Source organism: Dunckerocampus dactyliophorus, chromosome 13 (genome assembly GCF_027744805.1).
Source record: "Dunckerocampus dactyliophorus isolate RoL2022-P2 chromosome 13, RoL_Ddac_1.1, whole genome shotgun sequence".
Classification (NCBI taxonomy): domain Eukaryota; kingdom Metazoa; phylum Chordata; class Actinopteri; order Syngnathiformes; family Syngnathidae; genus Dunckerocampus; species Dunckerocampus dactyliophorus.
The window spans coordinates 11,499,883-11,527,881 of record NC_072831.1 but is presented as its reverse complement, the minus strand read 5'-3'; the positions used below and the strand labels follow the sequence as shown (position 1 = coordinate 11,527,881).

The 27,999-nt window shown below is 40.9% G+C and overlaps 2 protein-coding genes across 3 annotated transcripts; one reads left to right on the top strand and one right to left on the bottom strand.

Moving 5' to 3' along the window:
• The first annotated feature begins 3 nt into the window (after positions 1–3).
• hif1aa (hypoxia inducible factor 1 subunit alpha a) lies at positions 4–23,635 on the top strand. Its single transcript, XM_054797635.1, has 15 exons — positions 4–298; positions 11,684–11,874; positions 13,905–14,056; positions 14,237–14,321; positions 16,541–16,650; positions 17,738–17,940; positions 18,066–18,172; positions 18,309–18,456; positions 18,569–18,888; positions 18,961–19,157; positions 21,649–21,768; positions 21,872–22,122; positions 22,213–22,312; positions 22,389–22,470; positions 22,549–23,635. The coding sequence occupies exons 1-15, from the start codon at positions 267–269 to the stop codon at positions 22,710–22,712; spliced, it is 2,262 nt and encodes a 753-aa protein (XP_054653610.1). The 5' UTR covers positions 4–266; the 3' UTR covers positions 22,713–23,635.
• LOC129193048 (serine protease HTRA2, mitochondrial-like) lies at positions 22,349–27,998 on the bottom strand. Of its 2 annotated transcripts, XM_054797642.1 has the most exons (9): positions 27,517–27,998; positions 27,380–27,431; positions 26,173–26,377; positions 25,688–25,882; positions 25,568–25,600; positions 25,377–25,485; positions 25,224–25,296; positions 25,043–25,138; positions 22,349–24,046 (listed from the first exon to the last, which is right to left on the bottom strand). In XM_054797642.1, the coding sequence occupies exons 3-9, from the start codon at positions 26,353–26,355 to the stop codon at positions 23,881–23,883; spliced, it is 855 nt and encodes a 284-aa protein (XP_054653617.1). In that variant the 5' UTR covers positions 26,356–26,377; positions 27,380–27,431; positions 27,517–27,998; the 3' UTR covers positions 22,349–23,880. The 2 variants fall into 2 exon arrangements, with proteins under 2 accessions (XP_054653617.1, XP_054653616.1); XM_054797641.1 differs by having other exon boundaries at positions 23,259–24,046; positions 27,380–27,998.
• Between the last annotated feature and the right edge of the window lies 1 nt (position 27,999).

Here is a 27,999-nt window from a genome sequence, read left to right as displayed (position 1 = left end):
TCCCCGCATCCTCTAGGGGACTGTGCTGGAGTGATCTTCATCTTGTAGCTCCAGGTCTCCAGCGTGGCAGTCGCTACCAGTCGTCTGCCTTTAAACGAATGGAATCCTTATTTCCTCGCAAAATATACCGACTGTTGCCTCACATTTAAAGCCGCTGAGGAGGTACGCGTCCGTATTGGTGGAAATTGCGAGTGTTTGGCTTGTTCGTCGACGGAAGACCGCTTGATACACATCGAGCGACTTAACTCGGGTCTTTCAGTCCTGAAATGGACACAGGAATTGTACCTGAAAAGAAAAGGTAACGTTGAAGCAAGATTACGCAACACAAGTGACCATACCGTGTAGTTTCCTGAAAACTTAACTCTTCGGTGGACGTTTTAATGTTACAATTAGTGGGAGCATATGGACTGTATTTCAAGGTTACATGTTACTCGTTCTTTATTTAAGAGGACATAATAGCCAGCGACGCTATCTTGTTAGCTAGCTGCTAATATCGCTAGCTAGCATCGGCAGCTATCCACAATAAATGTGCGCTAAACGAACATTCATTTGTTGCTGTTGCTAACTTTGTTTTATTTACTCGCGTCGATCGTATTCGTAAAGGTAAAAGTCTGTACAAGCTACGTTTTTGTTTTGTGGTCTTCGTTGACTTTTTTTCTGACAGGTTCTATCACGCTAATAGCTTCTGTTTAGGTTAGATGATTAAGCAGCCTTATCTCTTCTGAGCAGTGCTGCCGTGTGCTTCTTTTTTTCATATTTATAATCTGTCCTCTGGTAATATTTTAGGTAGAATAACAAAGTGTACCTTTTCAAGTATTGACACAGCAGTGAGATGACAGGACAATGCAGGAGTTTCGACTTGTGACCGCTATCAGCAGCACAAATCTTTTAAAACATCACATCTTATATCCTTGATGGATATTGATTTCATTGGCTGCTGTGTTATCACGTGTAGGGTATTTTTTGATATGACAGTATAATCATAAAAGCAATAGGAACTTTGTGTGTATTATCAGTGAGTTTTTATGAGTTGTTTCCTATACATTGCTGGAGCAAACATTGGTTGCAGTTCATTTAAAGAAATGTCTTAATAAAGTTTGGCTCTAACTTGCTTGTTAATTGCCAAGTTGAAATTTGGCATCTTGCCTGTTGAGTAGGTCACATCACTGTGATATCCTGTTTGTATTTTAGTAAATACCCTGTTTCTAGCTTTACTTGCGCTCTGCAGGTAATGCCACACAGTGCTGCGGTATTATTTCTGTTCATCTCTTAATCACCAAGGATTGACGTCAACAGCGCTTGCCAAATTTGTGTTGCAGTGGAAGTTCCGTTTTGGTAACAAATATATAACTTGCTGTAGATGATAACTGATGGATTTGTTGACATAAAAACTGATAAGTTAACTTGAAGTTCTGTGAACAGGATGAAGATAATTGTATCCCACCAGGAAGGCCACTTTTATTATATTTATATTTTTTATAATTAGAAGTAATTGAGAAACTGTGTGCAGTGTGTCCCCTGGGTTTACACCTTTGGTACTGGTGTTGGTGGTGGGGGGCATTTTATACAAAAGATGTGTCATATTTAATGCGGTCGCTCTTCCCGCCGTGTATAGTTTGGGCATTGTTTGAATTTGAATGGTTCCGATTCCTCACATCGATTCCGGTCGAACCTTGTCAATTCCAAAGCTTTTTATAGGCGGGGTCATAAAAGTTTGTGTGATTTAAATGAGGGCGCCAACCAGAGTTCTTTTTGGATGAAATGTGTCAATTTCTCCATGAATTGTTGAATGACATGAACTTTTTATTAACTTTACTAGGAATTTCTTATTTTCAAACAGTATATAAATATCAAACCCTCCAACTTGAATATAAATGTTATAAAGTTTCTTTTTACAGGAGTACACTTTCAGAAAAATGTTTCCTGTTGAAAAGGAGGATACTTTGTTTGCTGCCTCAGTTTTGGTGTAGGGCCCTATGATTTCCGTGTTAATGGAATCGCGGAACTGGCCAATAAAAACGGAATTTACTGTTAAATGTGGACTCTCGCGGAAAGTGAAGTAATGTGAATGAAATGTCATCGTGATGCAAACATTTGTGTGGTGGAGTATTTTCTTGGCGGACCGCTCACTCGTGGCATGATCTCACAAACACTAACCCGCCCTCTCCTGAACTAATCATGTCAAAACGGCGGCGAAAAAACTTGGAAAGTCCTCTCTTACGGAGCGTGAGTGGACAGTAGTGGGATTATTTTAGATTGTCCTAGCAAAGCATGCTAGTGCGGCTGTGTGTGTGTGCAACTCGGGCTGCAAGAGTGTTTACACCATGTTGTTCATGTTTTTCTGCTTTAATGTAAGCGAGCGTTTTACAATGCCAGCTAACGACATGCAAGTTCAAGAGGCAAGAGGAATGTTTATTCTTGCACCCAGCTCCTCCGTCAAGACACATTCTCAACACACACAACACACTTCCGGCTTTCAAAGTAAGAGCGCTGTTTGCCGCATCTTGTCTAATTTGTGTAACCAAATTAAGAAAGTCATTAAAATATCTTACATTAATAACGCGATTGGATCTTCCTTAATCACAAGCTTGGGCGCCCTGGAGGGGTGTCACGACGCAACGTCCCGGTGTTGGGGGAGCGACCATGGTGTTGGCGTGTATGTGTGCTTTTATTTATTTTTTATTTATTTTCTCTGGTGATGGTGGCCCGCCCTGGGTGTGTGGGGCGGGGCATGCTGGATGCTAGGAGGCAGTCCCTCACCATTCATACATTCGCAGTGACAATTACACATTCCCACATGTGCGCACATTTATGCACATATATACACATGCAGACATGCACACTTATACCTGTACACGCGTACATATACACACAACAGTACTGTACATACATACTTCCCACATAACTCACTGATTTATCCATAGTGTTGTCATGTTGGTTTTATTACATTGATGGTGTATGGTGCAGTGATGCTGGTAAAAATAAGTGTAAAAGGTAAAAAAACGAATTTAAAAAAATTAAAACAGAAAAAACTTAATTTGGGGAAAAATAAAACTGACTTTATAGGGCCTTATTGGTGTAAGCTATGCTTTATGACACCCTTATTTTGTTAACACAAGTAAACAGGAGCACACTTATTTTGAAGGCCGGAAGTGTGTTGTGTCAGTTGATAAATGTAACTGCACTGTTGCCAAGCCTCTCCCGGCAGCACATATTTGAAGCACACATTTTCGTTGCTTCGTTAGCTATGGCTAGCTAGCTTTTAGCCCGCGATTAGCTTTGTTGTCTTTATTGAGTATCCGCCGCTTTTCTCCACTCGCACTCTGTCTTCTTTTCTCTTCTTCTCTATCCCCTCTTGCTCTGGTCCGTCAGCTCCAAATTTGCATAACAATAAACATAAAATTAAGTCAAATAAAATGTATGGAACACGAGAAGAGTATCTTACACTTTTTCCCTGTTAGATAATCTGTTTAGCATTTGAGGGCATCTAGATCAAAAATACTATCTGCCCCAATGGCTAGACAGGACAAAAAAATAAAATAATAAAAATATAATAATCACAAGCATGGGCATTACAGTTTGTTGAAGATTATGTAGATTACGTAGCAATGTGTGCAGAGGTTGACATGCCATGAGAAAAGTTAGCCAGGCTACATCCATTTCTCAATTACTAGGCAAAATTGGCCAGTGATGCATTGCATCAATAAATGTAATGATTTTTGCATTTAATTAATGGACATGTTATTCACTAATCCAAAACACACACACTCTATGCTGGTAAAATAAGTGTAAAAGGTAAAAAACGGATTTAAAAAAAAATGCAAACAGAAAAAAATGAATTTGGGGAAAAATAAAACTGATTTTATAGGGCCTTTATGACACCCTTATTTTCTTAACACATGTCCATGGGAGCGCTCTTATTTTGAAGGCTGGAAGTGTGTTGTCAGTTAAGGTCCCTTGACTGTTGCTAACAGACTGTGCAAATGATTAACTTTAACTCTTGCCGTAGCTCCCATTCTTTATTTACACCAAACGTCCACATCGGCTAGCATCCTGAAACCCAGGGTTACATTGACATGAGACAGATGTCCTTCAGTGTTTGACTTCCCAGTTTCTGATTGCTTAGAGGAAGTCCAACATTGCGCATCAACGACGACGTACTGTTATTTCTACACCATGAATGTGTGAACATTAAGCATGTTGATCGTGCACCTTCCTTTGCATGATATTGTGTTCGGCTGCTCTTTTAATGATGTTAAGCCTAATATTTTAGCCGCTTCTTCTTCATTGGTGTTTGCTGTTATTTTTTCTGGTCGGTGAAGTGGGTATCGAAATTAGGAATCGAGATAAAAACTCGCAATGTTAATGCCAGTTCCCATCGAGGCTTGAGACCTGATGCCCAACCCTAGCTCTGTACCATACATGGAGCAGAGAATTGTAAACACGCGACCATGTCGAGACAAAAATGATGGCCTTCACATAAATAAGATAAGATATGACTATGTTGTTTGTTTAATATAAGCATAACGTTCTATAACAAATTGATCTTTAAATGACTTCTGTTGTGCTCTGGCGCTATATACAAAAGCACATTTACTTTACCATTTTCCCCTATTATAAAAAGCATTGTATGTCCTTTGGGGTATATTGTAGTCATGTGCAGCCATGCTTTCTTTGGTTGCTGTTCAAGAGACATTGTATTGGAACTTGATATTGCCATTTACGTGGAAAACCATGTCTCCAGCTGATAACTCCTGTCATTTACTACTTTTACATAGCCTGGGAGTCAATGCTGTTTCCCCCCTGTCCTTTTAGGGAATGTAAGTTATTAGGGTCCTTTTTATTTTTTCCTAAATTCTGTTTTAAATCTTTTTTTACACTTATTTTATCACAAAAGATGTAGTGTGCTTACTTGTGTCAGTGAATAGAATGACTATTAAATAAATGCAAAAATTCTTAACTTTATTAATTAATAATACATCATTGGACAGTTTTGCCCAGTATTTTTCATTGCTACAGAATCCTCAACAAACGATCGTATCCAAGCTTGTGATTAAAGATGATGTTGTTGCAGATGCAATTGCAATCATTTTATTAGTGTAAGCTTTTTTAAGACACTCTTATTTTATTACCACTATTACAGGATGTGCGCCACTCATATTTTGAAGGCCGGAAGTATGATGTGTGTTGTGTGTGTGTGTGTGTGTGTGTTGAAAATGAGTGAACTCCAGGGTTTCCACTAGGATTTTCTTACGCTGTGGTGGTGGGCTGCATGGGACTGCCGCCACTTTTATTTTTTTAATAGCAAATCATTTTTTAAATGGCATATTTATTTAACGTTTTTCAACAATCAGAACATGAACCAAGTACATTGTTACCTGACCTATTTAGTCCAATAGTACTATGTGACTAGTAGACTGAAGTACAGCATTTTGTACTGTGCAAACCTAAATTGAATTTGATGCCTGTTTGAGTAAAACTAATACATTGGGAATGAATTGTTCAATAATATATTTTTTTGTTGAAAATAACACAATTAACAAAATAAAATAATTTAAATTTTTTGTTATAGAAATGTGTCCTGTATAAAGAGTATAAACTGAGAGCCCAGGGTTATGATAGCACAGGTGTATCCAACTTGCAGCATTATTAAATCTACTTCGACAAAAAGAAAGGAGGGGTGAGCTATTTTATGTGACTGCCAACATTTAATTGTAGTATATTTACAAAGTACATCTCTACTCAGTGTGCTCATTTGTCATTAAATACAGGCGTCATGTTTGAATAGAACACTTATAAAACTACGAACTACTACTATAAAACTACAAAGTGTTCTTTGGTGAACTACTCAACATCAGCTGGTGAGCTACCGCTTGCATATGAGCTACCTGTTGGAGTGTGATAGCATCACTGTGTAAAGCTGGACACACTATGTGTCTGTTGAACAACACACATTTAGTGTTTTGAAGACAAGCCATAAGTATTCTAATGATAACAAGAGAGCAAGATTGTTAAGTGACACTTTAAAAGTAAGTTAGCATGGATGTGATAGCCACTTCTAGCTCTCCCGTGATCTAGCTAACTACCGCCAGAGAGGCAGTGCAAATGGGTAAAAGACACCAGAAAGTCGAATGAGATTGAAACGTGAGCGATCACACACACACGTTGGCATAGATAGTCTTCATATGTGGCAAGCTGTCGTCAATTCACTACACGTTTTACGGGCTATTTTTTTATTTGCACGATAAGGAACACAGTGAACGCCAACACAGGACGCCAGTGCTGCAACATGAGCAAGTGACGACATGGCAGACGAGTGATTCCTATGCATGTTTTTCAAAATAGAGCGCAGCGGAACATTTTTATGATATTTTTAATTGTTTTCAAACAAATTGTGGTCAATATGTGCGTAAATAATAAGCTATATATGAATCTATATGGCATATGCAGTATATACATTCATACAATAGATTAGATTGGAGTGGCGGGCCGCCACACTCAATTACATGTGGCGGAAACCCTGAACTCTCTTCCTGCCTGGCAAAATTATTGAGTTAATTTTCATTTATGGTGTGATTAATTTATGTATTATCATTCCAGGCCTTGTTCCCACGAGACATTTATTTTCTGAACGAGAAATCACGTTTTAATCTCACGAGATCTTGTGGCTCCCCTAGTTTTCACTAAAGTTGGCCTGGTTCCTGTCCAGGGGAAATGCAAAAGCAAAGGAAAGGGTATTTGGAGTTTCAGAAGGTCTGTACACTCGCATGTTTCATTATAAAGCCCCTTGTTGTCTGATGTTTTGACTGAGCAGTCCCCAATAAAAGAAAAAGAAGAGCACTTGCACCAAGAGAACAGAACACAGAGCGAGAGGAATGTTGGCTCCCAGTTTAGAGAGCAGAGCACTGGCAGTCAGTGCACTCATTTTTTCACCTCCCCTTTCCTGGAGTCAATTCTGTTCATTGGTTTTTCTTTTTCCCCCAGCCTGCAATTAGGCTATTTATTTTTGTATTGTCAACAATGCTCCTGGCCACAATGAGACTGCTCTTTCGCTGTTTTTATTGAGCAGAATAGTCTAATCATTTGGCGTCTCCTGAGAGTTATCACTAGTTGTTTATTTTACCTTTCTGATATTTCCCAAAATGTCATTGGTCTGTTACTGAAAATATTTTTTGCCATCTTTTCACACAATGTTGGGTTAGAAGTTTCTTTCCCTGAATAGAATTATGTAACACATAATATGACGTTTACTGTCAAACTAAACAGTACAGACAGATAGTGAGAACATCTCTAGTGAAATAGGTCAGTCCCTCGAAACAAAATACCCCCACAGCAGCACTGGCTTTTCATTGTGCACTGGTTTCTTTCACCATTATTTTCTTGTCCACTGGTTCACATCTATTCATGACTGATATATCAAGTTCATACAGTTGTCATATTTATTTGAAAATGACAAGGATAAAAGAAGCAAAATCGTAGCAGCATGTGTTGTATTTGTCTAGGACTGCTGGTCATGCATGACCATGTGCAAGAGTGGTGTTATGTAACATTGGCCTCTCGACGGGGATTGTATTCATCTCATCTGGGGATTGTGTTGTTTTCATGGGCTATAGGAAAACGATGCGTGTATAAGGAGAGCATCGTAAAATCTTTATTAACTGTACAGGCAATATTTTTAAGTCACATTTGAACATTTTTAAATCTCAAAAGTCTAAGAAGTTAACCACTGTGATATTAATACCGTATTTTCCGGACTATAAGTCACTCTGGAGTCTAAATCGCACCAGCCAAAAATGCACAATAAAGAGGAAAAAAAAAACATAAGTCGCATTTTTGGAGTGGGTGGAATTTATTTTATAAAATAAGAGACCAAGAAAAGACATTTAATCTTGAAAGGCAAGTAATAGTAATGACAATAAAATGGAGAACAACAGGCTAAATAGGCATCTGTTAACGTAACATAGTTATTCAGACAGCTAGAGCCTAAACCCGCAAAGTTATCTATACTCATCACCTTGGCACCTACTGGGGCGTGGAGACGTAACTGCACTGTTGCCAAGCCTCTCCCGGCAGCACATTGTTCAAGCACACATTTTGCTTGCTTCGTTAGCTATGGCTAGCTAGCTTTTAGCCCGCGATTAGCGTTGTTGTCTTCATTGAGTATCCTACACTTTTCTCCAGTCTCTCACAAGTTTGTTGTTTATTCCAAACTTTCTTTCTGCTGCTTGATTACCGTTTTCGGCTGCATATTTCACTGCTTGCAGCTTGTAATCTGCGGAATATGATTTTCTTTTTGGGGGCATTTGTGTTCCGTCTTTCTACACCTACGTGTGGTGCTGTGAAGAGGCACGCAGATGGAACCACGTGACACTGTAGATACTGAAGATACTGTAGAAAGAATGCGCGTTAGTCCATCGTCTTCCGCTTATGAATTACTTCTACGAGTCATTATGGAGTATAAGACAACAAAATATCAGGAGAATGTCGACTGAGATGAGTCATGTTCATCGAAAAATATTCAGATATCATGTTGGCTTGTCGGTGGTGGGTCGGTGACCTCACCATTCTCGTATCGCCTGTATAGGAGTAGCAGATACTGACTGTGATATCTTCATACAGCAACTAAAAAGAGAGAAACTTATATGTTGTTTGGGTGGCTTTATTTCAGAGGGGGTGGCAACATCTTGCCTCTAGCATAGTGTCAGCACAACTGACAGCTCCTCCATACAACAGACATCATCCACAGATGCCTAACACATTAGTGCCATCTAGGGGCATTGAACTGTAACAACTTGACAAATACACTCATGGCACACAAGACACAAGAGCGCCCTATCGCAGCTGTCATTGTGGGAAAAAAACATATATAAGTCGCTCCGGAGTACAAGTCGCGGGACCAGCCAAACCATGAAAAAAGGGCGACTTATAGTCCGGAAAATACGGTATATAAAATGGTCAGAGACTATTTAAACACTGTCCTAACTTTACTGATGAATGTAATAACTTTGCATCTAATTTTTTTAAAACATCAACTCTAATACATTCTTAGGGCATTGAATTGATTGCAACTGGACAGCTCACATTATCCTAGATGTTTCACGCAGGCTTTATTAGTTCATGCTTATGACATGATAGTATGTTCTATCTAGTTCTGAGCATGAATGAACTGATGACGCCTGCTCGGATGAGAGGCGAAACGCCTCCTACCTGTCCTATCTAGTATTGATCCAAGTAGGCTTAATCAGTTCATGTTCATGACTAGATAAGTCACTCTATCTAGTCAGTAATAGGATTGGGCATTGAGTCTCAAGCATCTAACATTCCAATTCTCCTGGGATCGCTAAAATGTTTTTATTTCAGTTCCTAGATTTGATGCCCACTTTGCCGGCCGAAAGAAATAGCCGCGAACACCAACAGTAGAAGCCAGTGAGCACCAGCGAAGGAGAAGCGGCTAAAAAGTTTGGCTTAACTTCATAAAAAAAGAGCGGTTGGCTCAGTGCAACACAATTATATCATGTAAAGGAGGGTGCATGACCAACATGATTAATGTTCACACATTCATGGGGTAGAAATAACAGAGTACCTCGTCTTTGAAGCGCTATGTCGGACTTCTTCTAAGCAGTCAGAAACTGGGAAGTCAAACAATAAATGACGTCTGTCGCATGCCAGTGTAACCTAGGGTGTCAGGATGGTAGCTGATATGGAAGTTTGGTGTAAAAGGACGTGAACCATGGCACCAGTTAGGCATGTTTGTCATTTGCACAGTACGTCTCTGTTAGCAACAGTCAAGGGACCTTATCAACTCAGATAACACACTTCAAAATAAGAACCCTTTCGGCTATATCCTCTTTCCCTGTGTTCACAAAATAAGGTTTTCAAAATAGGTTACACCAACAGTCTGGTTAGAGCCCTCATTTAAACCATGCAAACTTTTATGGCCCAGCCTTTTAAAAACATCGGAATCGAGAATCATTGGAACCGGAATCAAAACGAAGAATCTGAATCGGAACTGGAACTCAAATTCAGACGTTGCTCAACACTAGTCAGTAAAGCTCTCAGTGCTGTTCTTGTTTTTGTAATGACGAAATCCTGTCTAGATGTGATAAAACTGCTGCTGTGACAACCTAAACGCTAATATTATGCAGGGGTTGTTTACAGGTTTCACAGTGCTTTTTGTGAAACAAAGTTTAATTTGCCATCTTTTATCTCCCCAAAAGGTTTGGTTGAGTCATTTTTGAGTGGTCTCCATTGAATCCTTTTGAAGCTTTTCAAGACTGATTTGTAAAATGACATATGTACTAATTGTGTTTAGTTTACAGCTGTGCCTACTGGTGATTGTAGTGATACACACTAAGTCAGAGTTGGAGGTGGGACTCTAATGCGAGCCAAATGTTGACATAGAACTCAAACTTTAGTAGTTGAACTGCCCCAACATTATGGTTGCATCATGTGAGGCCTACTGAAAATAGTGTGGATATTTGTCAGTAGTATTGATTGGTGACGCTTGGGAAATCACTCCCCCAACAACTCTGAGAATATGACTCCATTCAGACTGGTAAATTATTTCTCTGGTGGTGAAGGCGGCGCTCCACAAGTCTGCCAAGAACCTCCCCTCAAGTCACACATTTTAGATACCTTTCATCTGACAGTAGATATTTTTTTGTCAATGCATCATGTAGTCATGAAAATTTTAGATTGGCCTTCTACATCTACAGCTACCATGAAAGGGAACTGTATTTTTGCCTGTTTTTTTTTTTTTTCCCTTTGGCCTGTCTCATGAAATAAGAAGCTCTTGTTTGCAGACTCACGGATCTTTGGCCTATGCCTTATTTGGACAATAATACATATCACCATAGATTTTATTGGCAAGTCTGGACTTAAGTGAAATTGCTTCATTCCATGCTTGAAAGGAAACAATCTGTCTCCCAGCCAGTGATTTGATTATGGAGAAAGCTAATTCCAGTGAGCTGATCCAGTTTTTGTTTGAGAGCTTCAAATTACGTACTGAACAAAAGCTGCAAGTGCTTGTTAAATTCAATTAGGTCTACTGTGTGGTACCAATGATTTGAAATGTTTTACGGGTTTTTTTTATTGTACTGTTGCACTACGATTCATTTGTAATAATCATGCGGCGGTTGTAAGGCTAAAACTTGCAGAATGGCATGTACATTAACTTAATAGTTATTAAAACTTGCAGAAAGGATGAGTATTATTTTACTTTAAGTTGTCACTCATCGTGTTTGTTTGCTCTCTGCATGGGTGCCAGTTTTACTACTGTTCCTGTAGCTTGTTAAGATGTGCCCATAAATGTCAAAATGATTGGTGGTGTACTCTCATCTGGTTGTGCACCATAACACAGAGAAGAGGATCCATGTGGTCTTCTCAGCTAATCACAGTGAAGGGGTGTATGTCTTCTCTTTTGGTCTACAGCAAATCAGGTAGCTGCAGCTATACAAGTATGAATGTGGGTTTGACTGCAGTAACCGATGATGTCATGGTGATGAGCTTGGTTTTAACAGAATGCAGATGTTATGTCCTTACCCTTTGGCAGGCCAGTGGCTTCGCATTCTCCCTAAATGCACACACACACACACACACACACACACACACACACACAGAAGTCAGGAAGAAGGGATGGCAACTTGTGTAAACACGATGACTGACCACCACCTGTCGCCTGCAGGGTGAGCTCGGAGCGGAGGAAGGAAAAGTCAAGGGATGCAGCGAGATGCCGGCGAGGGAAGGAGTCAGAGGTGTTTTACGAGCTGGCCCAGCAGCTACCTCTGTCTCACAGCATCAGCTCCAGCCTGGACAAGGCCTCCATCATGAGACTCACCATCAGCTACCTGCGCTTAAGGAAAATGCTCAGCACTGGTCAGTGTCCACAGCTGTTGTTCAATTTTATGGTTTACAGTTAAATGTATAAGAAAATAAAAATATATATTATACACACGCGCACACACACACACCACACAAAATTGTTGGTACCCCTTGGTAAAAAAAAAAAATAGAAAAGAAGAAAAACTTGCAGTGGTTGTACAAATAACTTGAATCAGACAAAAGCAATAATAAATAAATCTATGAAAATTAACCAATGAAAATATGTTGACATTGCTTTTGAACTGTGGATCAACAGAATTATTTACAAAAATAAACCCATGAAACAGGCTTGGACAAAACTTATGATGCCCTTAACGTCTTTTGAGGCAATCAAACTATTTCTGCAAGTGTCAATGAGAATTCTGCACCTCTGAGCCTCCTCATGAGCAAACTGCTCCAGTTGTCTCAGGTTTGAAGCGTGCCTTCTCCAGATTCCATGTTTTGGCTCCTTTCACAGATATTCAGTGGAAGGCCTCTTCAGAATAGTCCAAGTTTTGCTCTAAGCCATCCTTGGGGGTTTTTAGCTGCATGTTTTGGGTCATTATCCTGTTGCAAGACCAGCCTGTCACTGAGACTAAGCTTTCTGACACTGGGAAATACGTTTCTCTCTAGAATGCCTTGATAGTCTTGAGAGTTCATTGTACCCTGCAGAGATTTAAGACACCTTGTGTCAGATGCAGCAAAGCAGCCCTGGAACATAATACAGCCTCCCCCCTGTTTCACAGTAGGGAAAGTGCTCTTTTCTTGCATTTTGCATCTGTGAACATAGAGCTGATGTGCCTTGCCAAAAAGTTCCAGTTTTCTCATCTGTCCATAGGACGTTTTCCCAGAAGCTTTGTGGCTTGTCAACATGCAGTTTGGAAAATTCCAGTCTTGCTTTTTTATGATTTGTTTTCAACAGTGATGTCTCCCATAACAACAGTCTGTGCGATCTGACACTAATATACCTTGAACTTGCGACCTTGACTATTGCTACCATTCGTATTATCAGTCTTTTCGATTTGTCTTCAATTTTCCTCCTGTGGCCATGTCCAGGGAGGTTGGCTACAGTCCCATGGATCTTACATTTCTGAATAATATGTGCAGCAACTGTAGTACAGGAACATCAAGCTGCTTGGAGATGGTCTTATTGCCTTTACCTTTTACATGTTTGTCTACAATTTTCGTTTTATTCTCCTGAGACCACTGTCTCCTTTGCTTCCTCCTCCGTCCATGTTTAGTGTGGCACACACTCGAGCCCAACCGATATGGGATTGTTGGGGCCTATAACGATACTAGGGGCTGAAAAAAGGCGATATCCGATATATTGGCCGATAACCGATATATTGTCTCGTTTCTCGAGTGTCTCGTGACACCCCTACTTGCTTTAAAAAAAATTTTTTATATCATACCCTTTTTCTTTTTCCTTTTCATTGTGGCCCTTATTGTCCTACATAAAGCTGTGGTGCTGGCTATGTTTTATTTTATTCTTAGAATATTTGACACCCCTAATACAAAAGGATGAGATGGAGGACATATGGGTCACTATATGAGATAGCTTTATTTGGTGTGCTTTTTGAATACATTTTTCATGGCTACCAGGGATGGGCATAATTACTCAATAAATGTGAGTGTGTGAAATTGACTGTGAATACTTGCATCTTGAAGCAAGTGAGGCTAAATGATGTCAGCTACAGGAAGTTGAGCAACATCCACACAGACCTCCATTATGGCACAACATTGCTATGCTCAATACAACGCTTGCATTGTAACAGAAGTTTTTTTTTTGTTTTATTTAAATTTATATAAAATTGGATGGAAAATTTTAAAAATAACAAATTAATTGATCCTAATTTCCAAATGAAGCGGAAATCACTTTTTAACTTGACACGAAATGATGGATGACAAGTATTAGATGCAGAAGAAGACAATTATAGGCAGCTACACATAGTCTCTCCTAAGAACCTTTTCCATGTAAGTAAATGTTGACATATAGTCTATATTTTGGCATTGCTGCTACTTGAACGTTTTGCTTTACTTTACAGATGAGCCAAAATCAGGTGAGGAGAGCGAGATGGATACCCAGCTGAACAGCTCCTACTTAAAAGCTCTGGAAGGCTTTCTCATGGTGTTGTCCGAAGATGGAGATATGATATATCTCTCTGAGAATGTTAGCAAGTGTCTCGGCCTGGCACAGGTAGGTCTGAATTCGTATTGTCACCATTAAATAAGAGCATAGAGTATTCTGTACTTTTAGAAACAATAAAGAAGAAGGTTATTCTGATACTTCTCTGAAAGGATAAAGAAGGTTTATAGTGCATGAAATGCTGGTGTTTTAAATGGTAAAGTGATTTCATTCTGTCCCGGACCTCTGCAGTTTGACCTGACTGGGCACAGCGTGTTTGACTTTACGCACCCGTGTGATCAGGAGGAGTTGAGGGAGATGCTGGTCCACAGAGCAGGTACATTATGTAGCGTGTTGTTATGACATGCATATGCATACCTACAGACTTTGCATTACTGCAGCCGTGCCCAAAGTGCAGCCCGCAGCTTGTTTGTTGTTGGCCTGCAGCACAATCTAAAAACACCTTTTTAAAAAAAGAAAACTAAAAATTAAAAAAGAGCAAAAAAGATTAATGTAACGAGAAAAGTTTAAATATAAATACTCATAACACTAAAAATAATTTGCACTGTCACCTAAAACCCGTAGCTGACATGACACGCAGGTAGTTTTTTCTTGAAATATATAGACCTTATTAGCATATCTACAGGGGTTGTTTTTTTTTTTTTTTTTTTTTTACCTGTTTACAAATTTTAAAATATCAAAATGGCCTCTGAATACTTTGATTTTTCAGTATGCGGCCCTCTGTCTGTAGTAAGTGTTTGGACACCCCTGCATTACTGGAAGAGTATGCTGCATCACCAGCACATTTCCTGTGCCGTTGTAACACATACAGTAACTGTTGCTTTATGTTAATACAGTGCTTAAAAAAATTAAAGGAACACTTCGAAAACACATCAGATCTAAACTGGGGGAAAAATGATCTTGAATATCTTTCCTGATAATAAGTGGGTGATGTATTAGTAACAAAATGATGCCACATAATTTGATAGAAATGAAAATGATCACCCTATAGAGGAGGGAAATCAAAGACACCCCAAAAATGAAAGTGAAAAAATGATGCAGCAGACTGGTCCATTTTGCTAAAATGTCATTGTAGCAACTCAAAATGATGCTCAATAGTTTGTGTGGCCCCCACGTGCTTGTACGCATGCCTGACAACGTCGGGGCATGCTCCTAATGACACTATGGATGGTGTCTGGGGGATCTCCTCCCAGATCTGGACCAGGGCATCACTGCGGTACCTGGACGCATGGAGGAGATTCCAGGTGACAGGTAGTTACTCCAGGAGAGCTGGACAGGGCCGTAGAAGGTCCTTCAACCCTCAGCAGGATTGGTATTGGCTCCTTTGTGCAAGGAGAAACAGGATGAGCACTGCCAGAGCCCTACAAAATGACCCCCAGCAGGCCACTGGTGTGAATGTTTCTGACCAAACAATCAGAAACAGGCTCCATGAGGGCGGCCTGAGGGCCCGTCGTCCTGTAGTGGGCCCTGTGCTCACTGCCCAGCACCGTAGAGCTCGATTGGCGTTTGCCATAGACCACCAGAATTGGCACCTACACCACTGGTGCCCTGTGCTCTTCACTGATGAGAGCAAGTTCAACCTGAGCACATGCGACAGACGTGAAAGGGTCTGGAGATGCCGTGGAGAACGTTATGCTGCCTGCAACATCATTCAGCATGACCGGTTTGGTGGTGGGTCAGTGATGGTCTGGGGAGGCATATCCCTGGAAGGACGCACAGACCTCTACAGGTTAGATAATGGCACCCTGACTGCTATTAGGTATCGGGATGAAATCCTTGGACCCATTGTCAGAACCTACGCTGGTGCAGTGGGACTTGAGTTCCTCCTGGTCCACGACAATGCCCGACCTCATGTGGTTAGTGTATGGAGGTAGTTCCTGGAGGATGAAGGAATTGATACCATTGACTGGCCCCCACGTTCACCTGACCTAAACCCAATAGAACACCTCTGGGACATTATGTTTAGGTCCATCCGGCGCCGCCAGGTTGCTCCTCAGACTGCCCAGGAGCTCATTGATGCCCTGGTCCAGATCTGGGAGGAGATCCCCCAGGACATCATCCGTAGTCTCATTAGGAGCATGCCCCGACGTTGTCAGGCATGCGTACAAGCACGTGGGGGCCACACAAACTACTGAGAATCATTTTGAGTTGCTACAATGACATTTTAGCAAAATGGACCAGTCTGCTGCATAATTTTTTCACTTTCATTTTTGGGGTGTCTTTGATTTCCCTCCTCTATAGGGTGATCATTTTCATTTCTATCAAATTATGTGGCATCATTTTGTTACTAATACATCACCCACTTATTATCAGGAAACATACTCAAGATCATTTTCCCCCCAGTTTAGATCTGATGTGTTTTCGAAGTGTTCCTTTAATTTTTTTGAGCAGTATAGTTTAAATTGCATTTTCTGTGGAAGAAAAACATTGTACATGAAAGTCTTAGGGTAAAAATATTTCAATATAAGCATACAAAAATAAGATTCAGATTCAGTCTTCTGAATCGAATTTCACTTGCTGTTGACACAATTTCAGGCTCCAAAAAGGCCAAGGAATCCGACGCAGAGCGTAGCTTCTTCCTTCGGATGAAGTGCACACTCACTAGCCGGGGCCGCACTGTCAATGTCAAGTCCGCTACATGGAAGGTAATCAAAGGTTTTGAAAATGATGTGATGTGTAGGGTGGAATAAGTAATCATCAGTAATCAAATGCAAAGCAAATTGGCCATTACTGTGTAAACATAGTTTGAATTCAAATTAATCAGTCTCTAATTGTGTATGTAATGCATACACAGAAGTCTACATTAGACAGGCCATTAGGAGTCTGTAATTCTTCAACTCCATGCTAAAGACAGTAAGTAGCTGTAATGTTGTATAAGCACTGAGTTCAGATTACTTATTATAATAGGAATATTGCATTTCCATTCCTAAAACATAATTTGACTTTGCAGTGTAGTTGTTTGTCATCGCAAAAAAGCATTCCAGTGCGTTTGGCCAGATGTGAATCCCAGATGTGAAACCAGATGTCAGATGTCACTATCGGATACTCAGCTGGAAGAAAACTTTTGTCACAATGTGCAATATGAACATTTACAAGTTATATCCTATGTTGGAGCCGGTGTTTATGCCAGGGAGTCTACCTTTCAATGAACTTATCAATGAATCCATTTCCATTTTTTTGACTGGAATACATTTCACCCGTGGAGTACTGGGACACAGGGATGGGCGCCAGGTCGATTACAAAGTGGATGCGTACTGTATGTTCGTGAGTGGAACTGTAGCTTTTACTTAATCTGTTTGAACTATATTGCATTGCCGTGCACTGCCTTATTGGTGTGACGCACGGGACATTTGGGTGGAAAATTGGTAGGTCTTTTGGTGTCATACTGAGTTGAGGTTTTTTTTTCTTCTTTTTTGGGGGGGGGGGGGGGGGGGGGGGTCATGCGAAATTGATTTATTGTAATTAAAGAGCTGTATTGGAGGCAATCTAGCATTTTTCGCTGTTGTATTTTTCTCCCAGCTGATATCTGTTCCTCCCGTGACCTCTGTAGTTTGGGTTGTAGCTTGAACACTTGTAAAAGTAAGTGTGATTGTTACAATACACTGAAGGTTTTATTGGAGAATGAACAGATGTATGTACCAAACCATTTTTTTACTATTATTATTTTTTTTTTTAGGTAAGATTGACTGGGTTGAAGTAACACTTAACCGTTCTCCTTTTGACCATCTACAGGTGCTCCACTGCTCCGGTCATGTGTGCCTTCAGGACAGCCTCACAGAGCAGACTGCCAATGACCACAAGGAGCCACCAGTTCCGTACTTGGTGCTCATCTGTGACCCTATTCCACACCCCTCCAACATTGAGGTCCCTCTGGACGCCAAGACCTTCCTCAGCCGCCATACAATGGACATGAAGTTCACATATTGTGATGAGAGGTAATCACACATAACGCTGCTTTTTAATCCTTCAACAAAATCATAGTGCCACCTAGTGTTCAGTGTAGCCACTACTAGAGCCTAGAGCGTTGTTTATGACTTCCTGCTTTACTGTGCTCCTACAGGATCACTGAGCTGATGGGATATGACCCAGAGGACCTGTTGAATCGTTCTGTGTATGAGTACTACCACGCTCTGGACTCAGACCACCTTACCAAGACTCATCATAACTGTAAGCAAAATTGCAAAGACTGCATGTAACTTGGAGTAAAAAAAAATAAAAATAAAAAAAAAGTCAAAAGGAGTTTGAAAAGAACATCTAGCTATTGCTTTTTGACAGTGGTATAATGGAAACATGTTTGTTTTAGTGTTTGCAAAGGGCCAGGTCAGCACAGGCCAATACCGGATGCTGGCCAAGAGAGGAGGTTTTGTGTGGGTAGAGACGCAAGCAACTGTCATCTACAACAACAAGAACTCTCAACCACAATGCGTTGTCTGTGTCAACTTTGTTCTCAGGTATTAAAGAAGTCCAAAAAGAGCTCCTTGAGCATCACAAGTAGCTATTCTTATAGCCACTGTAGCAAAAGCACCATAAACAGCTTTGTAGCAATGCATTTCCTCTCTGCAGTGGCATCCAGGAGGAGAAAGTGATCATGTCTTTGGAGCAGACAGAAGATGTGAAGCCTGTAAAGCAGGAGCAGCAAGAGGAAGAAAAGGTTGTTGTGGAGAGCTGCTCACCAGAGAAGTCTCCAACCCTGCTGAAGGAGGAGGTGGTGGTGGAGGAGAAGAAGGCCCCTGAGCTGGATGTGATCAAGCTGTTTACACAAACACTTGAGCCAAAGCCAGTGACCAGCTTGTACGATCAGCTGAAAGAAGAGCCTGAAGCCCTCACTCTGCTGGCTCCAGCAGCTGGAGACACCATCATCTCCCTAAACTTCAGCTGCCCAGGTTTGTGCTCCTTTCAGTTTTGATCTTCAAAATGCTTTTGAACTTTCTAACTCAGTTGATCCTCTGGCACAGATTCTGACATCCATCTGCTGAAAGACGTGCCTCTCTACAATGACGTGATGCTTCCTGCCACGAGTGACAAGCTAGCTGCGCCTCTTTCCCCTCTGCCACCCAGCGAGCCCCTCACTGTGGAAACCACAGTGAATGGAAAAAGTGACAATTATGACAGTCCCCCGTCCACACCGGCAACCAACCACAGCCCTGCACAGGTAAACTCTTCAAGACCTGTTAATATAAACATCTAAGACAAAATCAAAGATAACATAAATTAGGCCTGAGCGATAAACCGAAGATTTACCGTTACCGAAATTTACCACAATAACCGTCGGCATTTTGCCCTTGTTGGTAAATTCTGTATTTTAATGAAAAATAAGTCTTTTTTTGTCTGTTTTGACTGTATGCTGGTATACTATGTTCATTCCACTTTAAGACGAGGTACAGCATGTGTAGTCAGATGACCCCACCTGTCCAGCCTGAACAAGAAAGAAAACAGATGAGGGAACGGCTGATGGTTCAACTGAAGAAGTGGCTGTACAGTGCCAGGATTTCACTCGCTTATGTGCCTAGAAATAGACTTTGAGTAGAAAAAATAAAAAGGGAGCACACGTGCGACTACATTTTTCAACCCTTTCATTCACATTTTGCTCCTGAAATACGTTCATACAAAGTGAATCAAAGTAGAGTAACAATTTGGCGCATCTGTATATAAATCTACAAGTCTCCTATAACTTTCCTTGGTTCGCATCTGGTCCTTGCGTTGACGTGCGATGACATCTCAGCTGTACAAGCTGCACTCGCTGACGTAGCTAACTAGCTGTATGTTATCAGTTGGATGCTGGCGCACTGCTGGAAAGATTGCTGCTCTCTGTGACGTGCTATACTGCTTTCCCACTCATGCGCTAAAGACATTTTTTTTCTGTTTGTATGCATTGTAACGCCGCTCCAAATGATGCTAAAAACTAATAAAACAAATACTTAATTTTAAATACCGGTATGTGGATTTTTAAGGCCTTTAAAAAAAAAACAACAAAAAAAAACATGTACATCATGACCAATTATGCAAAATTTACAATTCACAAAGAACAAGAAAATAAAAATATTATAAAAGCATCTCTATAGGACACCATGATTAGTTTGCTGTTGGTAGCAGTTTTTAGGGATTACATGCTTTATTTGATGTCACGAATAGATGGTTACATGTCTACAAGAACGTGTGAAGTTCTCTTTTCATTGTGTAAATGGTCATTTTGATGATGGTTATCTATCCAGTTTCTAAAGCCACCATGGCACACACATATAAGCAAATAACATGACACATGGAATGTCTGGAATTGAATAGAACTGTTAGAAAAATGAGAGTCACTATATTTCTAAATGGTATTATTATTATTATTGGAATATATTACCTGACATGGTTGTGGTAGGTTGGTTCTCGTGCAGTGTGATAAGTGGCCATTAGTAATGTAATTGCATGAGATGTGATGCCAGTCATGTTATGTGGCTGTATGTTAACTTAGTACATGTGTGTGCAGGATGTGGTATGCCAGGGTATGTACGATACATTCATACTTGTGGACCGCAGTCTCAACGAGATTTATTTTGAGTTCCACATAGATGATGTTGAGCAAAAAGAACACGAAATGCAAAGTCAGTATGAAAACTGCCGTAACCACCCAAAGCACATTATGTAAATGTATCGTTGTTGGTGCTTTTTGGAGTTTTTTTCAGAAGGCTTTATAGGCGGAATAGGCCCCATTACTTGCATTATATTTCATTGAAAGTAATGTGTGCTAGTTGGTTAATAAATCAAAGAATAGCGGCTAATTTGCATTTCCCGCAATTATTTTCAGATGGCAGTGGTCCGGGTTTTATTGTGCATTTATTGTTATCAAGGTAAACCTGCCCAATTTATCGTGATATTGATTTGAGGTCACATCGCCCAGCCCTAGCATAAATCTTTTTGTGTATTCGTGTTTTCAATATCAGTGAAATTGCAATTAAAAAAAGATATAGGTGGTCCTCGATGTACGACATTTGGTGATGCACTCCTAAAAATGACTTAGTTTGAGCCTAAGCAGTTTGGTTTGTAAATAGGAAACTCACTTGAACCAGTTACGCCCATTTAAGCTGCGCAACCTCAGCGACCAGCATCAAAGATCTGCTCCTCTGAAATCGACAGTGATAATGTGCATCTCTTTTCCTGTTTCATTTAAATCAGTATTTCATATTTTTATTACTGTATTTTATATATCATGTTTTCTGTGTACGGTGTGCGTGACTTACGTGTTCATTTAGAAATAAGTTCTGACTTACTCAATCATCTTAGAACACATCATAAGAACGAAACGTTCATAAACAGTGGACCTGTATCATTTCTTAGCGGCTCAGTTGATGACTCTGCTTCATCGATCACCATTATCTTAAAATTTGCATCATAACTCCTCTGTTGTTTGCTAACTTATCCAACCTTTGAGGCAATTTTTTCTTTTTTTCGGGACTGTGTTGTCAGCTGTTACTGGCATGTGCGAGTGACAGGAAGAAAAGTTCTAATCAGCTTGGGCAGAAGTTATTTGGCGCCACTTGTGGGTTTTAATGTATGAATCTCTAGGTCCTGACAAGAAGATGACCTGTCTTTTTAAGATTTCAGCAACTGACTTTCAGCGCACTTGCATTAAAGAAGGCATTTAATTCTATCTTTAGGTTCCTCCGCCGTTGGACTTTTGCTTAACCATGGACTCGGACATGTCTGATTTCAAACTAGATCTAGTGGAGAAGCTGTTTGCCATTGATACCCAACCCAAGGCCCCCTTTACCGCACAGGTAAGGATGCCAGAGAATTGTCATTCATAATTGATGATCAATCTAACAAAAAATAAAAAATGAAAAAGCATGTAATGGATGGGATTATCCTCTGCCCTTCCAGACGATGGAGGACTTGGATTTGGAGATGTTAGCTCCCTACATCCCCATGGACGATGACTTCCAACTGCGAAGTTTGAGCCCAGAAGAGCCGCTGTCTTGTGGACCAGTCAAATCCTTCGAGAGTTCACCTGTCAAGCAGGAGGTCCAGAAATATCCCAGCTCGCCCTTCAGCACACGTGGAAGTTGTACCACCCCTCCTGCGCCACACGAGTCACTCGTTTCCTCGCCCTCTTCTATCATCCTTCCTAAGAGGTATTTCTTTATTTATCCATCCTACTGTTTCATCCCATTTAATTTTTTTTTTTTTACGTCTTGAGCATCATTATATCATGTCTGCTGCAGAACACCACAATTGGAAAAGGGTGTGTCACTCCGGACCCTAGCTGCTCAAAATGCACAGCGCAAAAGAAAACTGGAAGACATAAAAGTGATGGTTGGGAAGGTAAAATCTTAAGCATTCACACTTCACAAATAAATCTAATTTGTCCCCAGAATAACAATTTCCTTTCTTTTTCCAGGAAACTGTGCTCCGGGAACAAGGGAAAAAACTGAAGTCCACCACATTGGGCACAACCCAAACTGTAGTTCTGCTACCGTCAGGTGAATTGACCACAGGCGTTGATTGCTCCAATTGATTGGCTGACAATTGCCATGACACCTAGTCTCTTCTTGTGGTAGATCTGGCAAGTTGCCTGCTAGGCAGCACATCAGAGGCCACCAGTTGCCTCTTCACCCTGCCTCAACTCACTCGCTATGACTGCGAGGTCAACGCGCCCTTACAGGGTCGCCAGTGTCTGCTGCAAGGGGAGGACCTTCTGCGTGCATTGGACCATGTCAACTGAGTCAATGCTTAGCCTTCCCACTGCTGAAATTGACACTGCAGTTTCTCCTCCTTCAACCCTCTCCCCAACTTTCTCTTATTTATGTATCTGAATACGTCCACCTCTGGTTGGCTGCTGGTTGTGCACATCATGTGAAGTCTATAGCATTCCGCTGTGCCACAGCAGCATCTGCGTCACTAGGAGGTATTCCGGCATCACAAAGTTCCAGTTTAATTCTTTTTCTGCCCCCACCCCATGTCTCTTCCCGGGAGTCTCTGAGCACACAGCGCCTCTTAAGATGACCCTTTTCCAGCAGGTCACCGAGAACCTGGCGCAACTGCCAGCAGTGTATTGTAAGCTTCAGTCGCACAATTTATATTTTCTTAAAAAGAGAACTATTACCAGCAATATATATTAAGCCTTTTTAAACTAGTTGTAATGGGATTTGAACAGTTTTATCTTTTGCTCCCATACTTGTATGTTGTAGAGTACTCTTAACAATGTCTGTAGTATGAACATATTGTTTAAACCTGCTGTGGTTTGAATGTTAGCGTCATTTAGTAGCTATCAGTCTATAATTGTGTAGCAGTCCAGTACGTGTCACTTTATTACTTTCTTGTATGTGTGTTATTGTATGAATAACAGGGAAATTCACTTGTATGTATGTGCTTCACACCTCCAGCTCTGTCAAAACATAACCTGGTTTGCTTTGCTTCACATTATACAACCTTTGTTTTCCATCAATCATGAGATGACAGGAGGTCTGTGTTTGACATACTTAAAAGGGAAGTAAGGGGGATCTGAATGGTCTACATTTTGCAACATTGGTAAGTTGTCCAACATTGCTCGGTTAATTGTCTGTGTAATTGATCAGGTAATCACTCAATCATGCCTTGCTTATTGTTGCTGTCCAACATTAAACGGCTCTTATAATACTGTTTCATGTGTCGTTAGCTTTACAAAAACATTTGTTGGAAATGCAGAAAAGTTTTAGCAGTTTCATCGTGTAAACAAAATGATTCCAATACTGACACAAGACAAATTTTAAAGTCCACTTTTCCTTTTTGAAAACATTTAATCCCAGCTGTGATGACTAACAGGTTTCACAGGCAGACTCCCATCTGTGAATTAGTCCCTTGGCAGTCTGTCTGGTCAACGTTCGAGAAAGAGTGGTAGTGTGGCTGCTTTATCACTCTGTGTATTCAGGAGTCATTTGCAGGTGAAGCTGCTCTCGTCCTCGCTGTACCACCATGGTGATCATATCGCTGCTGCGTACAGCAGTGTAGATCTCCTCCGAGGTGTTGACCTTTGCTCCATTGATTTCCAGTACAACATCTCCTGGCAGCAGGCCAGCTCTGACGAGAACAGCCGTAATTAATGTGAGGAAAAATTTCACGCATTTCCTACAAACTGGTATCTGTAAAAGTGACCAGGTTTAAACGCGTCCCCCAATGTTACCCCTAATGAGATTTTGTGCCATTTAGTATTTTATTTTCAAGCCATTTTGGCTGAGTTGAATGAATATAGGTTGAATTTACCGGAGGATCACCTGCTACCACTCCTTGGCTTCAAATTACACTTATTTCACCCAAAAAAAATTTAAGAACACCACCGACTAGCATATGATACCAACTGTGGTTTCAGAAGACGGATTGTACAACAAAAATTATGCTTCACAATTACCAGTTAAACTGAAAGATTTGTCATTCAGCCTGAAAATGGGGAGTGATGTTAATGATTGTTACTCATGGCTGGTGCACATGTCCGTAGTGTGCACAAACAGACACAGTCTCAGAAGTTATTGACAAAAAGCATGGCTGAGCATGAAGAGGGCAGGATATTGTATGTTCTAACGCTAGCGTCCCCATTGCAGTACCGAACCATGACAGATGGCACCTTTCAATTGGCCTAAAATGGCAAACAGACACAAAAAGTAATTTGTTTGTTCACCGGATGGCACTCTTTTTTCCCTGCTCGAAGCATGCAGCAAGACTTCATACATTTGGATGCCTTGCTACTGAAATGATAAGTGTGTTCCTATTTCTATTGGAGAAGACATAATACATGAATTTCAATTTTGCAGAATTTTTTTTTTAAATTAAAATTAATTACATATACATACTTGATTAAAAGCCCCAAAATATAATAAATCTTTGATAAGAATATTTCAGACTGAAGTAGTTTTAAAAGATTTGACACCAAGTATGAAAAAATATTAATTTACATATTTATGCAGCAGTTTTTGGGAAACTGACTTTTTTGTCAGACACAAGAGACAAAAGAATTCAGACTGTTTAAAAGGACCTATTAAGGATTACTTATATTGTGATCCAGTGCATCTCAGGCTGTACCTGTTTGCTGGGGAGCCCATGATGACTCTGTGGATCAAAATTCCATGTGTCACATCTGGGAAAGATGGATCCCTCAACTTAAGTTCTGCAATGATGCTACGGGACCAGCATAAAACACAAGAAGTGTTTTGAGGCGACACTTAAACTGATTTGGACTCTTTCATGCACTTGCGATCCTTACCTCTGTGTGAGTGTAAGCATCATGACGCCAATGTACCGTCGCTTTGTCTCCGACTGGCCAAACCAGGAACCTTCTATTGAAATGAAAACAACAGAGTGTCAGTGTTAGAGCTTTTTTCCTACTTGTACAAGAGGAAAGAGAACACTTGGATACTTTTTCTGTTTGCAGCTTGATCAAGAAAAGATCTCAGGCGATCGGACGGGATCGCAAAGGATATTCCTGCAGTGACCTTCATGGTGTTTATCCCGATGACCTCACCATCCTTGGTAGATGACAATGATGTATAAGAATACCCACAATAGCACTACTGATTGTTATTCATTAGCGCAGTAGCACAGACTCACCAGGTTGATGAGTGGCCCTCCGGAATTCCCAAACTGCCGAACCAAAGCCACAAAAAAAAAAGCGACAATAAGACAATTGTACGAAAGTGGCAAACATCCCTCTCATTACTGTACACTCACATCAATGGCTGCATCCGTCTGTATGTATTCCATGTTGGGTTTGGACAGGCCCAGCTCCTTACTGCCCCTCTGCACTGAGCTAATGATGCCTGATGTGATGGTGTTCCGTAAAGCAAACGGGCTTCCCATGGCCACGACAAACTCTCCTTGACGGATATCAGACGAACGGCCGAGTGCGAGTGTTGGTAAAGGATTCTGCAGGTAAATAGAGAAGAGTGACTGAGGCCTCATAACGTCAACAAAAGTCAAGAATACAGGGGAGAAGGTCTCATGGGTTTATTTTACGATAGTGTACTACTGTTGACCAGCTAACATTTTAAGATCAAACGCGCCCCCTCGTGGACACACATACAACACGCAAGTTTTGCACACTGTATTATGACTCAAGATTGGCCGTTTTCAATGAAATAAAAATACATTATGACAACAATCTAATTATAACTCCACATAAACATGGGACACGTGTAGAACTAACTCTCGCTCACCTTCGCAGAGATTTTGATGGTAGCAATGTCCGCCACCTGATCAACATCCTGCACGGTGGCGTAGTATATTTCTCCATTAGTCAGCTTGACACGGACCCCTCTTTTGTTGGCCACCACGTGAGCATTGGTCACTATGAGTCCATCACTGCTGATAATAAAACCGGAGCCATTGGACACGGCCATCTCCCTCCCTGAAAATGGGTGTCTGTAAAAAGAAACGGGGATATTTAATTAAAGATCCATATGTAAAAGGAACACTATAATCTTCTATAATCACCGGAGTCTCCAATTAGCGCTGGGTCAAAAAAATATTGATGTTAACAAGTGTGGCTGTAGGCAATCTTCTTAGTTAGTTAAAAGATTTAACTCCACAATCAGGCTGCACAAAAAAAAAAACAGTGATCTCAATTTACACTAACATGTGATCTTATTTCTAAATGACTATTTTTTTCTATTTTGCTTAAACTGCCATTTCACCGAAGGGCTCGCACTACATTGCCATCACTGGCAGACACTTCTTCCTCGCTCTCCTCGTCCCCCAGGGAGCCTTGACGGCCAGGCCGAATTGGCTTTACTGCCCTGATTCTACCCGCTGCGTGTTGCCGGTGGCATCTGTCATTCATCAGCATGCAGGAGGAGCAACCGCATTAATCAATCTACTTTTATTTGGAGTCGTCTCTATTACGTATATGAACTGATGAGTGAGCAAGTGTGCTATCTTTTTGACTTGATGGCTTATTTTCAGTCTTTCTATTTATTTCTATTAAGAAAGTCCCCCGTCGACTTGTCGTTCCGCAACCTCTCATGATGAACGTCTGAAAGACCATTGGACAGTGCGATATCTAACATAAGCACACACGGATGGTCCTGGACATTGCGTGTGTGTGTGTGTGTGTGTGTGTGTGTGTGTGCAAGCTAAAAAAAATCATCCCCATGATTGCAATCTCAATTCCTAGCAAGAAAATCTGGATCGTCGTACTCATCACTTGAATAATAATAATCGCTAAGCAGTTTGCTCCTTACTGATCTTACAACATTGGTTCTGTTGCTGCGCTGTTGTGCTATATAGGTGTTAGTCATGTGACCATGTGGTCAGAGAGAGCTAAGATTTCCTTTCGATGTTGTCATGTACTCCATATTATTGTTAACATTTTAAAATGTTATTGGTTAAACTGGCATGTCCACACAGTCTATTAAAAGAACTCACCTGCCCACGATTTCGATGTAGACCACCGCTGGAGTGGACTTTTCGACAACATCTGCAATGAAGTTGTATTTATAACGAGGACTGTCGGGTGTAAATGGGGACGCACACTCTGCTGACAAAAGGATGCGTTCAAGTACCCCATGTGATATTCTGTCCTTTGCGAGTCCGCCCTCTTTACTGTCCAGAAACACAGCACCACAGAGTCCCAAGCCCACTGACAATGTCTGAAGCAACCGGGAGTGGCTGTGGTCGTCACGTTCTCCTCCTTTCCTGTCCCACGCTGGAGCTTTTCGGTCCAGTCGTGTGTTTTCGCCAGTTCCCCCGTGGTTGTATAACACTACCATGGGCAACTGGCTGCATGGTGTGTCAATCAGGGAAATGTTTCTTCGACTCTGACACCGAGCGTGTGTCCCTAACCTCGCGAGAAAACACCGACTGACAACAGCTACGGTTATTGCCATGTTGCATCACTTTGTACAAGAAAATATAAGCTATAACAAAATAGCGCAGTGGCATAAAATGATATCAATATGGTCTTTTGTATTTAGAATTACAAGAAGACGACGACTCTACTTGAACGAACTTGAACACAGAAGTATGATAGGTCTTCTTTGTTGTTT